The sequence below is a fragment of the Taudactylus pleione genome, unplaced genomic scaffold (assembly GCF_031769625.1).
Source record: "Taudactylus pleione unplaced genomic scaffold, aTauple2 ptg000156l, whole genome shotgun sequence".
In the NCBI taxonomy this organism is placed as follows: domain Eukaryota; kingdom Metazoa; phylum Chordata; class Amphibia; order Anura; family Myobatrachidae; genus Taudactylus; species Taudactylus pleione.
Genome location: NW_028284558.1, coordinates 58,610 through 75,238, shown reverse-complemented (window position 1 = coordinate 75,238; position 16,629 = coordinate 58,610). Strand labels below are relative to the sequence as shown.

Below are 16,629 nucleotides of genomic sequence, written 5' to 3'. Positions count from 1 at the left end.
ATGCCACTGCATACATTTTCACAGCAAAACATTGTGACTTATTCTAAAATCAAACAAAAGGGAAACAATAAAATGCAAACCTGCCTAAAATGAAAAAATACAGGAAACTGTGAGCCTGGGACATCTATTGTAAATGTGAACTGGAGCACTGTAATTGATAAGTAATTTTAACCCTTATGGGTCAAGAAACATCATACATCAATGTGTCTAATGACCTACGGCAGGCAACCGCTAAGTGACACTAGAACGTAGGAGGCCTGTAAGACAGCAATATTTAAACCCTTCACATTGTAATGTTACAGCACGTTAGAATACAGCTTTCACTGACAGGCGCGCAATGCCATCACACCTAATGGCTGTTTAATAGGGAAGATTATTTGCATAAGGTCAGTAAGGCTAATGGGAGGGCTGCCTCTGACAAGTTATAAGATGGACTGGGTGGCCAAAATGAGCCTTTTATAAAGTATGGGCAGAAGAAATGGTCAGGGATCAGCACACAGAAGAGAAGACAAACCTTTATTTTTTTAATGATCATGTCAGATCTCGGCAACTTAACTATAACTCTGCACATTATTAAAGTGGAGATTTTCCGCAAAAGCAGTTTGTATTATATAATTTTTATTATGCAGTAAAAACTAGAAGTGACTTCCCGCTTATTAAGACCCTCAGGCCTGTATATATTCAGAATAATAAAGGATGAGCAAGTACAAGGTCTACTGAAGTACCAGCATGCACTGGGACAAAACAAGTCCCACTGTTAACTGCACAACTATGTTCCGAAATGGCGGGAGTTCCTCCACTGCTTGGGATCGCTAATGGTGGCCATACACACATCGCAACGTGGTCTGAGATATCAAGACACTGGTCTGACGTCGCAGCATCAGTAGCCACAAACAACTATTGCTCGCTAACAAATGGATTACTATGCAACGATTCATAAAGAGGCTTATGCAGAGTTGCATCCAAGTGAAGAAAGTACCTAGACTATTGCTACCCACGTGGCGTTGAGTGTAAACGACAAATGCGGCCACCATAAAATAAAATGTTGTCTTCCCATTACAAGCTGACTTGGGGGTGGTTTATGTATCAAGCAGTGAAAACAGTGGAGTAGTGGACCAGTGTAGAAGTTGCCCATAGCATCTTCCTATCAGCTTTAGGGAACCATTTATCAAGAACATTTTATAAAATGATTGGTTGCTATAGGCAACTTCTTCACTGGTCCACTTCTTGATACATCAACCCCTTGGAAACATGCTGTATTGATGCTAACCGATCTCCTTACAATAGGTCACAGCAACATTACTAGATTATCAGCATCATTTGGAAGGATTATATTTATGTCATATGTGGCTGTCTGCTGTCGTTATCAGTTAGTAACCTGCATATGCGTCTGTTTGGGGTATAGACATTAATTGTACTTTGCCCATGTTTACATACCCCCGACTCCTGCCACCATTCTGGCCTCTTTTACACAAGGAGACAAAGTAGCACCTAGGTCTTGTTAGGCAAGGCAAACAAAGCATACAAGCTATTTGCAGTGCACAGAGCCGCATTTTACGGTTAACGTCCCACTCAAAATGAGCCTCAAAGGGAGACGTTTCTGCCCGTGTACATGCAGAGGCTTTCACTCCGATTCCACAGATAAAACAGATAGATGCTAAGACAATGCTATAGTTATAACTGATAACATACACTGCCCTATAATCAAAAGCATATCCCATGTTTTTTTTATTGATACTGACCCTTTAAAGTGCATTTCAAATCAGTATCAATATTGTTCTCCTGACAAATTAGTATCGGACTTTAAATTGCTAAAGCAAACTCCAAATTCCTGTGTCTTAGCAATACAGTTACTGCCGTGGAAAAGATTCAAGTTCACTCAAAGTTTTGTAGTGTAGAACTGTGAGAGTTTTATATACATCAGGGAGTCTTGTCAACAGTGTATTGTTTTCATGTCCATCAAACCATTAGCTTAAATCATTTACCACAGGGCTCTCATTTAATCAGTGTCGGTTGATTTACTGGCCGCGTGGTAATTGTTTGATACAAAAGGTCCAGTACAAATTACTTTTGTGCAGTGTAACATGGTCACATCTCATGTATATAGCACATTCATCATCCTGCAGCTGCCTCCCGAGCTTCCATAACTGTCATATGCTACAGACCTACAGCTTTATAGAGCCCAAAACAAATCCAGTCAGCATTGATTAATTAATCCGTGTTTGCATGAAATTCGCAGGTACTCACTGATCCCAGAGATTAACATATATACGAAAACAAGAATCTTGCTCTTGTTTTTAAAGTTACACTAACCCATTTAAATTCATTGAGAAACTACATTAAAACCAAGTGTAGTGAACTCATCGCGGTGGCAAGGGATGGGCATTGCCCCAAAGTCTGCTAAACTGCTCACTCACACAATTATATTTACATGTTGAAATCTATTGTGGAAGATTTCTCAAAGCTTCAAGAGAGAGAAGGTGGAGAGAGAAACTACCAACCAATCAGCTTCTGATTTACTTGCTGCTTGAAAAATTAAAGTTATAAGCTGATTGAAACGGTTTCTGCTTTGCATCATAGGGGGAGATTTATCAAAGCTTGGAGGGAGATAAAGTACAAACCAAAGTATGTAGCCTGCTCATACTTCTTGCTCCTTCCAGCAACAGAAAGTTACTTGTACTACCCAGTCTGTGTTGTTAGAATGCTTTGTACTTAGGTTATGTAGATACACTATAGTTAGCAGTTGCATATTGCGCTTATACCCGGTTATATTTCTATATGTTTACACCCTTGTACGGCGCTGCGGATACTTTGTGGCGCCTTATAGAAGATAATCTGTCATTATACGCATACTAAATAATTGCCATATGTTGCACTTACAACTTTGTGGTATCATAGGGCATGTGCCTCTATACACTGTATGTAGCACTGCATGACCTGCCCACCATTGGCATTGCTAGTATTTTAGTATGTTTGAGCAATACAAGTTAAGGGTTCTTATTTTAGAGCAATCATCTTCATCTGGTATGATTTAATACAGCACAATCGGGTTGGCGTGCAAATATATACAACTGTAAATGCCTGCTGGGCTACACACACGTTGAAATAATGGGATTTTGGTACCTACCGATAAATCCTTTTCTCTGATTCCACAGGGGACACTGGAGGTGCTTACGCTGGGGTATAGAGGCGTGGATAACTGGAGCCGGCACTTTAAATAATTTAGAAGTGTGAAGCTCCTCCCCCTCTAAGCCCCATCAGACCTCAGTTTAGAAAAGAAGACCGAGAGGAGATGGAGAACAAGCGCAGTAAAAAGGGAGAGAACACACAATAATCAAAACATACAACATATGGAACAAACCAAACAGGCAGGCTAAGAGTGCAGAAGTGGGCGTCCAGTGTCCCCTGTGGAATCAGAGAAAAGGATTTACCGGTAGGTACCAAAATCCCATTTTCTCTTTCATCCACTAGGGGACACTAGAGGTGCTTACGCTGGGGACGTCCCAAAGTTTTCCCCACGGGCGGGAGCGCTCTGCGGGGCCTGCAGAACAAGAAGGCCAAAACGGGATGCCGAAACCGCGAACGTATCAAATTTGTAAAACTTGACAAACGTGTGCACAGAAGACCAAGTGGCCGCACGGCACAACTGTGACATGGAGGCTCCCCTACCAACCGCCCAGGACGCACCCACAGAATGTGTGGAATGAGCCGAAATGGACGAAGGAGGCCGGCGTTCGGCACCAACATAAGCCTGATGAATAGCCAGTCGGATCCAACGTGCCAAAGTCTGCTTAGACGCTGGCCAACCCCTCCGAACCGCATTATAGAGGACAAAAAGTGACTCAGACTTACGGAGGGAAGCAGTCCTGTCAACATATATGCGGAGAGCTCTAACCACATCCAAGGTAGAAGAACCACCAGAGTCCTCCACCAAAGACGGTACCACAATAGGCTGATTAATATGAAAAGCCGACACTACCTTGGGAAGGAAGGCGGCTACCGTCCGGAGTTCCACCCTATCAGCATGAAATACAAGGTAAGGTGGCTTACAGGACAGAGCCACCCAATTCCGAAACTCTACGAGCCGAAGCTAGAGCCAAGAGTAGGACCGTCTTCCAAGATAAGTACTTAATATCAACCTCTTCCAAAGGTTAAACATGGACGCCTGAAGAAACAAGAGCACTAAGTTCAAGTCCCAAGGAGCAATCGGAGGTACAAAAGGAGGCTGCACCCGCAAGCCCCCCTGAAGAAACGTCTGCACCTCGGGAATGAGGGCCAATTTCCGTTGAAAGAAAATGGAAAGGACAGAAACATGCACCTTTAAAGTTCCAAGACGAAGGCCAGAATCTAGACCCATCTGAAGAAAAAGCAGAAACCTGGACAACCGAAAAGTCCTAGATGGAAGATCCCGACTGGAACACCACGAGATAGAAGAACGCCAGATGCGGTGATAATGCGCAGCAGAAACTGGTTTCCTGGCGCGTAGCATGGTGGGAATGACAGAGTCTGGGATTCCTCTGCGTCTTAGGATATTGGTTTCAAGAGCCACCCCGTTAAACGCAGTTGCGCTAGGTTGGGGTGTACTAAAGGACCTTTCTGTAGCAGATCCGGGAGCAGAGGAAGGGGCCACGGATCGTCTGACAATAGGGACCGAAGGTCCGCGAACCAACTCCTCCGAGGCCAGTTCAGAGCCACGAGAATGACAGAGGCTGACTCGTGTTTTATCCTTTTTAGCAGTCGAGGAAGAAGTGGAATCGGAGGAAAGAGGTAAACCAAGTAGTAGTTCCATGGAACTGTCAGAGCGTCTACTGCCACACGTCTGGATGAAGCATCCATTCCCCGGGGTGGATATCCTGTCGGTTTAGGTAATCTGCCTCCCAGTTGTCCACACCCAGGATGAATACCGCCGACAGGATTACTGACTGGCTCTCGGCCCACCTGAGAATCTGAGTTACTTCTCACATGGCCATGCGACTCCGAGTCCCTCCTTGGCGGTTGATGTAAGCGATGGCCGTCGCGTTGTCGGACTGAACTCTTACCGGACGAGTTATTAGAAACTCTGTTGCTTCTATCAGAGCATTGTAGATCGCTCTGAGTTCCAACACATTTATGAGCCACTTTTGTTCTAGAGGGGACCATCGACCCTGTAAATGATAATCGAGGACTACAGCACCCCATCCTCGAAGGCTGGCATCCGTTGTTACGATGATCCAGTCCCACACTCTGAATCTCCGGTCCGCAAGAAGATTGTTGGATTGTGTCCACCAGAGAAAGGCCACTCTGGTAGCTGGGCTCAGACGGATCTGGCGATGTAGGAGCAGATGAGACCCTGACCCCTGTGTTAGTAGGTCCAGCTGAAACACCCTGGAGTGGAACCGCCCGAACTGTATTGCCTCGAAGGCTGCTACCATCTTCCCCAGGAGATGCAGACAAAGAAGGAGGGACACCCTCTTTGGTCTGAGGACCAGCTGAACTAACAACCGGATATCCCGGGCCTTGTCTACTGGAAGGAAGATCCTCTGTGATGCCGTATCTAAGATCATGCCCAGAAACAGGAGCTTCTGGGATGGTTTGAGTTTTGATTTCTTGAAGTTTATTATCCAACTGTGTTGGATTAGAGTCTGATATGTCAGTAAGACATGGCTTGTAAGAAGAGATACCGACTGCGCCTTGAGTAGCAGGTCGTCCAAATAAGGGATTATTGGAGTGATATATCTACTTGAGTGCGGCTGTAAGAAACAATATATAGGCCGCACTATAAGACCACTGCGGACACGTATCAGCGAACATATACGTAATATCAAAAAAGGCTTGGATGAGCACAATTTATCTAAACACTTCAAAGATTTTCACAACAGTGATTATAGCTCATTATCATTTATAGGGATTCAGGAAATAAAACCAAACTGGAGAGGAGGCAATTTCATTAATAAAATAAACAAACAAGAACTTAAGTGGATGCACGAACTGAAGACTTTTGCACCCAGGGGCTTAAATAAAGATAACGAAGTCATATCAATTATATGCAATTAATGTGATCATCACCATTTGACTTACATTGTTTACCCTCATCTTTTGCGAATGCCCCACCCTGGCCATTTAGGGTGTGAGGAACAGATATACACATTTATATGCAGTTTATAAGATCTGCATTATTGACCTACTTATTGCCCCGTTCAAGACCTTTAGGGGACTATAATTTAGATGACTATTGTAATGCCATCAGCGATGTTTCACACTAGGATTGATGGCTTTAAGTATAATTACCTGTCACCACCCTGTCTAACTATATGATGGACAGCAGATCACACCAATCCAGAGTGTTTATCAGTTAAACCAATCACTACAGACCCATCTGCATATGTGTGAACCGCCCCTCAACTACTTATAGAGACTGCCGCACTACAACCATTACCTCCTTGAAAAAGGCCTAAAGGCTGAAACGCGTTGGAGACAATTGCACTATTAGCCAACTTCATCCTCTTTCACCTATTGTTTATTACTACCAGAGACCCCAGATCAGCGTGCAGGAACTAGGAACTATTATCAAGTTTCCCCGCTACACGGCAGGACGCTAATATTTGGAACCCTCAAGTCACGTGACCAACCCCGGAAGGAAGCCTCACCACCAAGTGGAAACGAGCCGGCAGGACAGGAGCGGTGCCCGCGTGGGTAGAGAGGTAAGTCCCCCATCTGCGGTGGAGTACGCCCGGTGCACTGCTTTCATTAGCGCTGCATCCGTGCCGTCCCCCCCGCAGACTACAGCACTTACCAGTGTGTGGTGTGGCTTGCCGGAGGTAGCCTGTTCTTTCAGGCACCATTCGGCACCTGCGCCGCTTGGTATTCACGTGCTGGAGCCAGGCAACCTCTCCCCATAAACAGCGACCGTACTCTTTGTCCCAAAGAAGACCACCCCGGGCATCTGTTTCATCCATCCCAACTAGACATTACCTTAGCGGGACGCCGCTTATGGACACATTCCCCCTGTTTTTTACTTTTTTCACTCCTAACGGATGCATCATTCACCAATCTGAGATACATCTATTGACAAATTGATTATCCTACAAGTGCATCTTTTCTGGCTTACTCTGGTTTAGCGCATACTGAATAAATTTATTTAATTTTATTTCCCACTGTTTTATAACTTTATTGCTATTAGCCATCTTTCAGGTTATGTTATCCACTTCCATGATTATTTATAATACCCATTAAGCCCGAACACAGGCATTTACACTCGTCACCAGCTACTTGCAGTTTTTCTATTCTGACATATATACCATTTGTTTTGTATGATTAAGACTGATAGTATTATATCATTTTGCATCAAGGTGCAGCGCTGCAACACCCTCTTTTGAAATAAGGGATTATGTTCACTCCCGATGACCGAAGGAGAGCAATCATGACAGACATGAGTTTGGTGAAGATGCGGGGAGCCGAGGATAACCCGAACGGCAATGCCCGAAACTGATAATGATCCTTCAATATGGCGAAACGCAGAAAGGCTTGGTGTGGTTCCCAAATGGGAACGTGGAGATAAGCATCCTTGATATCCAAGGATAATAGGAACTCTCCCGGTTCCAAGCTCGCAATAACGGACTGCAGAGACTCCATTTTGAACCGATACATCTTCAGATACAGGTTCAATGACTTAACGTTCAAGATGGGCCTGACCGATCCATCCGGTTTGGGTACTACAAACAGGTTTGAGTAAAACCCCATACTTCGTTGATGTTCTGGAACTGGGACTAGCACAGATGATACTACTAAAGACTGGATAGCCTCCTGTAGAACCCTGGCCTTGTCTCCAGGTATTGGCAGACTTGTAGTGAAGAATCGAGGTGGAGGGGGGACCTCGAACTCTATTCGGTACCCCAGGGAAATTAGTCTGCGGATCCACGGCTCTGGAGATGTCTGGTTCTAAACCTGTTGAAATCTTTGCAGGCGGCCTCCCATTGTAGGTGGTCCCAGGAGGGACGGAAGACAGTCATGCCACCTGTTTTTCAGCTGGCTTAGTCTCCTGTCTACGTGCAACCGAGTGTGGGCGACCTCTACCTCTGCCGCCTCTTGCTTGGGAGGGAGCACCTCTGGCTCTACCACGAAAGGAATGTGGCGCACGAAAGGAATGAAAGGAAGGTCCAGTGTAAGATCGTCTGGGAGCCGGTGCAGTTGACCGGAGGAAGGAAGACTTACCCCCGTGGCCTGGGATATCCATTTGTCTAATTCCGGGCCAAACAGCATGTCGCCATTGAATGGTAAACCCTCCACCGCACGCTTGGATTCTGCATCCGCATGCCAGGCGCGCAACCAGAGGGCTCTGCGGCCCGAAATAGCAGAAGCAGATATGCAAGCACTAATCTGACATATCTTTTGACGCTTCTCCCAGGAAAACTGCAGACTCGCGGATGTGTTCAGCTAGTAAGCGTAACTCTGCTCTAGAAGTACCCGAGTCCAAACCTGTAATCAACTGGTCAGCCCAGCAAACCACCGCTTTGTTAACCCAAGCAGTAACAAGGGTGGGCCTAAGTTGAGCACCCGCTGCGGTATAAATAGATCTTAGCGTTGTCTCCAATTTACGGTCCGATGGATCTTTTAGTACTGTAGCTCCCGGTACTGGGAGTGCTGTTTTTTTTAGAAAGACGGGAGACGGACGCATCTACTGGAGGGGGTGTTTCCCACTTCTCCATCAAGGTTGATGGAAAAGGGTAGCTAGAAGGAAACCGGCGCGGAATTTGGAACCGTTTATCCGGCTGCTTCCAGGCCACTGAGAGCTGCTGTTGAAGTTGCTGGAAGAACGGAAAAACCGCCGAGCTCTTTGGGTGTTCATGAAATAATTCACACTCCTGGGATGCAGGAATCATATCCTCAGGTAAGTTATGGATTTTTCTGACCGCCAAAATTAAAGATTCCACCCCAGGAGAGGTGGACTCTAACTCTAGAGGGGTATCGTCCTGTAATGCTTCCTCCAATTCCCCTTCCTCAGTATCCTCCGTAGCGAGGGACTCCTCGTCAGACTCTTCTGACTGGAGAATAGTCGATAAAGGACGCTTTTGTGTCGGTCCCTGTAAGGAAGTGGAGGGTGCGGACACAGCCGTACCCATTACCTGTACCAGGGTGTCTAGAGACTTGGTTAGCCCAGCAACCCAGGGAGGCTGAGACTTGCGTGCCTCAGCTAACTCAGACGTTAAATCCGTCATTACTCCTACCATGTCAGCAGCCCATACAGGCGCAGGTGAGGCAGTATTAGCCACAGGTGGATCAATTGCTATACAAGCATCACATAACGTGGACACAGCAGCATGCGGCTTGGATAGTTTGTTGTTACACCTAGAACAAACAAACATCTTTTGAGACGCCTTCGTTCTGTTTGACATGGATACACACAGTCACCACACACAGAGGGACAGAGTATATACAGAAGTAAAGAAAAACAGAAGGCTGGCTTGGGACACAGAGGAGGAGCACACCCCACTCCCTTCCCACAGATCAGATTCCCTGCACCCCCAGTGTATTATGCACAGCCTCTGTTTAACTTATAGCTGCTGTAGCCAGGAATGGGGAGCCAAAGAATCCAGCCTCCTGATCTGCTGCACTCTTCCTGTATAAGGGAGAGATGCAGGCATTTAAGAGTTAATAAACAGCAGCCACGCTGTTTTTTTTTTTACAGCTGCTTGCCGCGCAGAGAGAGCCCGCGTTGATTAGGCTCCGCCCCCTTCTTCATGCCCTACGGGCTCCATTATGGTTACTATGTCCGTCCCCCCCCCTCCCCTCCGCGCTACCCGCATGTATCAGCGGGGAGAAGGGAGAAGCAAGGGAGCCGCGTGTAGCACTGTGTATCTCTAACAGCGCTACGCACAGCAACACAGCGCAACACGCTGTGTCAGCGCCGGGCAGCGGGGGCAGGAGCCGGGGGATGCGCAGCTTGTTACTCACTGCGTGTCCCCAGAGAGGCTTCTCGGCAGGTCAGCAGAGTCTTCTTGTTCTTGTGTGAAGACTTGCTGTGGCGATAAGGAGCTGTCAGGAGCTCTTGTAATGAGCCCTGTGCACTCCTTCCTGGTGTTTGCTAAAACACCAGGGCGCCAGGTACCCGGACCCCACCTTTTAGATAGGTGGCGAAGGGTACCTATAGTAGTGAAAAAGATGTATAAAATAAAATAAAATTAAATAAATAAAATAAATGTATTTGCTGAAGCACAGCATGTAGTGACCAGCTCCTAGAGGCACATTTTCAAAACGAAGGGCTGATGGGGCATAGAGGGGGAGGAGCTTCACACTTCTAAATTATTTAAAGTGCCGGCTCCAGTTATCCACACCTCTATACCCCCAGCATAAGCACCTCCAGTGTCCCCTAGTGGATGAAAGAGAATTATGTATACATTTCACTCATTTGTTTAAATAAAACATACCAAACTAATTAGAAAGTAGAGTCTGAATTTATTTTCTGCATATTTATACCATGAAAACATTTGGTGTGTTTTGATGGTAATAAATGAAACAAGCCAGGAATCTGAGCTGCTGATGATTGCACAATATTAAACCCAATTTACACACTCCAGAGAAACGGAGACTGTTTATTTCTGGAATTGTACCCCCAAACCTTGTAATAATACACACTACACCATAATAGGCACATTCATCCTGATCTGTAGGACGATGGGAGGCATTTCCCATAAAGCACTGGAAATAGGTCCTTCCTATGGGAATCAGAATGATTTACTGCCGGCCGCATGGCCGGCGGTTCTGATCCCGACAGCGGCAGCCCGGCAGGGGTGAAGATCCCGATTGTTCTTTCCGGTAGGGGGGGGGGGTGGTGATTTAGACGCCTGTCATTAGTACCTTGCCGGGATTAGAGAGTCGGGAAGCCGGCGATCGTGATTTTGGCCGTTGGCTTCCCGACTGCTTCCCTTCCTATGCATGTGTCAATGAAGTACTCCCAGCAGCTGTGTGTCTGTGTCTACATAAAATATATTTTCTTGCAAGTTATTCAGTACATTTATATAGTTGTAGAGAACTACTCACCCAATAAATTAACCAGAATATATGGGTATGATGTTTAATAGTGGGAGGGGGTGCATGTTATGATTAAAACCTTCACTTTTACCCTGTCTGTACTGACACTCACAACCGACCAGGTTAACAAATCCTAGAACCACGACAGGCTGAAATTCCTACCTACATTATCAGTGGGATGGGTATGAAAGCCGCCAGTTCAAATGCAGACAGTGGCAGCCCGAACATTGAAAATCCTGATGGCGGCTGTAAGTATTGTATCCCTACCCCTCCCCCCCCCTAACCTGCCCCGAGGGTGTCTAACCCTAAGGTGGCTAAACCTAAACCCCCCCCCCCCCCCATGCGGCTAAGACTTATCTGGCTCTAGCGTGTTATGATTGGGATGCCGACTGTCGGGATTCCGATGCCAGTATCCTGATCACTAAGGGGGTTGCGGCGTCTGCGTTTTACCAGGCGGCGGGATTCCGACGTTGGTATATCGACTGGCGGCATCCCGTCCGCTTGCAATATAACTACATCCCTTATCGGTGGCTGAAATGTTGCTGCTGTAAAGTCATAAAAGGACTTCAGATTGTTCTTTTTTATACCATGGACAGCAGTACAAACAAGTGGATATTCTGAAACCTCGAAGTCGACAATGGCCATATACCCACCTGAGCCAGTGCGGTAAATTGCAGTCTGTGAACCTTGCCGCAACTCAATGGTTCCATGATTTGCATTCCGATACACTGGACTGTAATATGTTCTCCCCTCGTAGATTGGTGTGATCTGCAGGTCGGGGGACACAGCTGAGCGCAGGTCCTGGCCTAGCTGACTATGCTGACTTGCATAAGAGCTTCTTAGTCCTGAAAGCAAGGAAAAAAAAAAAAACAAGGGAGGAAATTAGAAACTACTCCTCAGTGGTCAGGTTGTGTTGATATAATGGAAGAGTTTAAAAAAACAAAGTATTTTCTCAATGTGTTGCAACATGAGGAGGTTGGGCAATTTAAATGCAAGACTTTTGTACTTGTCACCTACAAACACTAGAGGTATCTGTATTCTTAGCTGGCGCAATATTTTGTCGACATTCACAAGGTCAGCATTCAGAACGTGGCCACCAGAATGTCGCCAGGTTCTGTATATCGACAGTCAGAATGTTGACATAGATGTGCGATTGATCGGAATGTGCTCGCTCACCCTGCAAAGACAGCCCGATGGAATGAGTGACAGGAGAGGCTGTTTGTGGGTGGTAACAGGGGCAGGCCAGTAGTAACGGGGGAGTGGAGTTGCGAAAGCAGGCGTGAATAATTAACAGGCAGCGTCATAGTACACGTCACCTGGTTGAATAAAACATTGAAGTGCTCGCAGTGCTTGCGGTAGGGTACAGTCAACCGCAAGCACTGCGGTCAGATCTGATGGAACCCAATGTACCGATGGTTGTATATACTTCCTAGAAATGACGTACGCTAGTGGGCAGCTAAAGACAGGCTGGTGGGCGTCTGTAAACACAAAGTGATCGCTCGCCAAGACATAGTGGGTGTGCTTATGCCTTGTCACTTAGCTGAATTTCCATACGCTGGGAATGAGCGGCCGCTTGCTAGCGAGCAGGTCTTAATCAGGTCCATAGGGTGGAGACAGTAATCCCCATTGATAATAAGGACTGCGATCTGCAGTGTTAATTAGCACTCTGCCTCAGATTTCTGTGATTTCTCCTGCATTGTGCTATTAGTGCATAACAACAGCGCATAACAGCAGCTCATAACATTATGCAAAATGTTATAAAGTTAAGGCTTGATACATTGGCTCCATAGTTACCACTGCCTGTTCTCTAGTTCAGGTCAGTTCTCTAAAGCCAGGGTCTCTAGAGAACTCTGAATGAAACGGATACAAAATGTTTTAACATTAACCGTAAAAATGGAAACAGCAGCACTCGTCCCCAAAAGGTAAAGCTTGGACATAGAACATAAAATGTAGACCAACATTAGTCACTAAAATAACTGCAACTATAAAGATCACAAAAAACAACATAACCTCCATGGCATAGAGCAGGGATGGGGAACCTCCTGCCCGGGTGCCATATGCGGCTCTCTGAGCCTTTTTCCCTGCTAGCCTCATCTGGCTAGAAGGGAGCCTAGAATGGCACCCTGCAGCCAGAATCTATGCAGCAGTGCCACCTGGAGCATCCTTAGGACACTTCAGAAGGTCACACTGCTGCCCTTACAGCTCCCCATTGCATCCTCAGGATGCTCTGGGCATTGCTGTGACCACAGGCGATAATGGCCCCGCCCAGTGTGAAGTCAGGTGGATGGGGCGTGGCCTGCACCGGGCCCGCAAATAATGTAATATATATCAAAATAGCCCTCGTCAGAAAAAAAGGTTACCACCCCTGGCATAGAGGATAAGTGCTCAACAACTGAAAATTTGGATGATAACCATGAAGAAGATATTAGCAGTAATCACCAAAAAGTCACCAAAAAGTCACTCATTCAAAGCTATTTCTTCAAGTATACAAAAGACTGAAGTAAGATCAGATAATAGCAAGAGTCAGCATAAATAATCATGAAGATACAAATATGGCCCACTCACAGACAAATTCATACCACAAAAGTAGCACTAGTTCCCTCAAATATTTATTAGTGGTATATATCGTCAACTTCTAGTGGGTATCATGGAGTCCTCAGCAAGGATCTTGCATTATGGTCTCCTGTACACAATAATCCTCGTTTTCTGTCAGTATTGAGTGGTCATGGAGAAAGGAATTCTTAATGCAAGAGAACAGAATACCCAAGTACTGACGCGTTTTGCTCCAAAATGGTGACTGGTTAGCTGAATGCTGTGTATTTAAAGTTCTCCAGGGTGTATAGATCTGAAGAACTAGCTGAATTGAGGTAGCCCAAAACATGTTATGCAACTTTCTTCTTCCATTATTATAACTTTCATTTTACACAGTTCTCACACAGAGTGCACTATATTATTGCCTACCCAATAACTTCCCTTTCATCCACACAACTGTTCCCTACGTATTCTTCTCAATATGCATGTAATTTGCATGATTAATTATAGTCTCATCCACCTGAACTCATTGAAGTCAACAAAACTACATAATTTACTAATTTATAATCATTGGCCCTTCAATCAGTTTTCCAACAAAACCAACAATTCCATTAACAGGAGCCTCACATCAATACTCTGCGTTGTAATAAACCTGTAAGCGTTCATATTTAGCCACATGATGACCTAACACCTGCCCTTTAAAACTTAATTACAAGTGGAAATGCTTTGGGATGATGTGCCGCCAGACATAATCACCGGCTGTGCACATTACGTCCTCATATACAGTACCTAGACGCGAGCCACCTGGTGCGAGTGAGCTGCGCAGAGAGGTGTAATATTTTTTTTAACTCGAGTGTTTGCGTCTTATTCGCAACGTAATGCAGCAAAATCGCTTAAGGAGACTGCACGGATTAATCTGCTATGTGACTGAATCTGTACAATACACCTTGGTGTCGGGAAAAGCTGCTGCATCGTAGCACTTTGTATACAGATTCAGACTTAGTTGCACACAGATATACAAGTGTCGCATATCAAATTAATCAGTGCAGTCTTACGAAGATGCTTGGTCTCCTCGCATTGCGACTAATACTGCTTTTCCACCCAAGTCCAGGGTCTGAGCCAAGATTTGGAACACAGGGCTCGTAAGCGGCCGCTCGTTCGCTCCGAGCGATGTTTGCCCAACTGCGCATGCATACGGATCGTAATACGCATGCGTGAACCAGTCAGTGCCGCCGAAAATCGTTTGTTCGCTAAATCGCGAATGCCTGCTATTTTGAGTGAAAGAAAGAGGCGTATGTGGGTGGTAACAGGGGAAGGTGCTTGAAAACGGGGAGTGGAGATCCGAACGCAGGCGTGCTTAAAGGTCAAAACGGGCGTTTTATGGGTGTGCATAATTAATACAGCAGCGTCATTGACCACGTCACTGGGTTATTTTATAGCCAGAACTGCTCGCAAAATTGTGGTAGCAAACACCAACCACAAGAATAGCGAGCAGTTCATACGCTGGTCGATGTACTCAATTAATCTAATAACTAGCGGACATGACGTAGGATGCGAGCGGCCAGGGGGCGTATTTTTTCAAAAAACGACCGCAAGTTTTGTTCGCTCGTTCAGAGGCGTGAACAGACCGCAAAGAGCGAACGGTTCATTTGAATAGCCACCCCTATTTTCTGAACGAGCAAGCGCAAATAGCGTCCGGCTCTGAATCAGGCCCACAGTTCCAAAACGGGTCAGACCCGGGACATACCCCTTTTCCACTATGGTGCCGATCTGTGTTATTCCCAGATTGGCGCCGTTTACACTGCACATGGGTGCAATGGAACACTTCTCCTGGCGCTTGGAGATGACATCATCTCCAAGCTCTGAGAAACCAGGAAGTCCCCCCATGCTGTAAACGGGACCTGGGTCAGGTGACCTGTGGTACCTGTTTACACTGCAGGGTTTCACGGGTTATTCCTGTGTTAAACCCTGCAAGTTACCTGGGTTGGATTGCCGGGTCACTCAACTCGGGAATCCAACCCTGGCCCCTTTTACACCTAGAAAGAACCCAGGTTAACCCTGCAATAACCCAGGTTTTAGCTCTGGTGTAAAAGGGGTATAAGACACCTATTCGAGCGAAAGACGCAAAAGTGACGTTCAACACCAGCAGAGTTGGACGGGACCTGGCAGGCTGATAAGAGCTGTTTGGAGCGTCTGCGGCAATAGTGCATGAGGACACATCTGTAATATGGTGTGAAATCTTTGCTCGTTTTCCGGCTGCACTAAGTACAAATCGCTAAGTCTCATCTGTAACAGGTTGTGCTAGCCTCAGCTACTTCTCCTGGACCCCTGTGTGTACATTAGGTGCTCAGAGTCTTGCCCCACAGCTACAAGTTAGGAAGACCTGTGCTCCAGTCGCCACATCCAAGTCCTGGGCTGGTGTAGAGCAGATTCATTTTTTTCTTCTTCATGTTCAACAGTCCGTGCAAAGCTGTCTTACTGGAGTCTAACTCAGAGCTGGAGTTTAACTTCTGTAGTAGTTACACCTTCTGCTAGCTTTACATTTTAAAATGAAATGTAAAATTAGACTAATATTTATATCCCATTTAATGTTGGTAAGACAGTGCCCATCTGGAGCTGCCACACCTGGAGCACTTCCAACACTACCTAACAGTTACAGCAGATGGAGGAGTATATTCCCAGCACACTCCTGCTTACACATCTACTCCACAATACATTAATGTGAATTATCTATATCATAATCAAAAATAAATAATAATAATTGCTTTTATAGTTAAACAAGTTTCATCTAAAGCCATGGGCAACGGTACTTGTACTTGCAGCCTCATCCTATTTTAAAACTGGTTTAAAAATGTATCTCTACCCAGTGGCAATAAAGATTTAGAAACTCTAATTGGTGTTCTGGCACTTCGTCATTAGGTCGGTCATTTACGTGGCACCGGCCCTCAGTCATTAGGTCGGTCATTTACGTGGCACCGGCCCTTACCATTCCAGCTGATAAATGGGAGAGAACGGCACTATGTATTCTGTAGCAATCATTATTACCATGAGTTTCTCACCCATCACAGTTTTACATCTCACAGCCCCAGG

The 16,629-nt window shown here is 45.8% G+C and overlaps 1 protein-coding gene across 1 annotated transcript in view; it reads right to left on the bottom strand.

Moving 5' to 3' along the window:
* The window catches only part of PKP4 (plakophilin 4), a 105,235-nt gene that overhangs the window by 68,719 nt on the left and 19,887 nt on the right, over nucleotides 1-16,629 (bottom strand). The window contains exon 5 of the mRNA XM_088474773.1: nucleotides 11,661-11,852. Within this exon, the coding sequence (XP_088330899.1) occupies nucleotides 11,661-11,852 (192 nt within the window). The remainder of the gene's footprint in view (nucleotides 1-11,660; nucleotides 11,853-16,629) is intronic.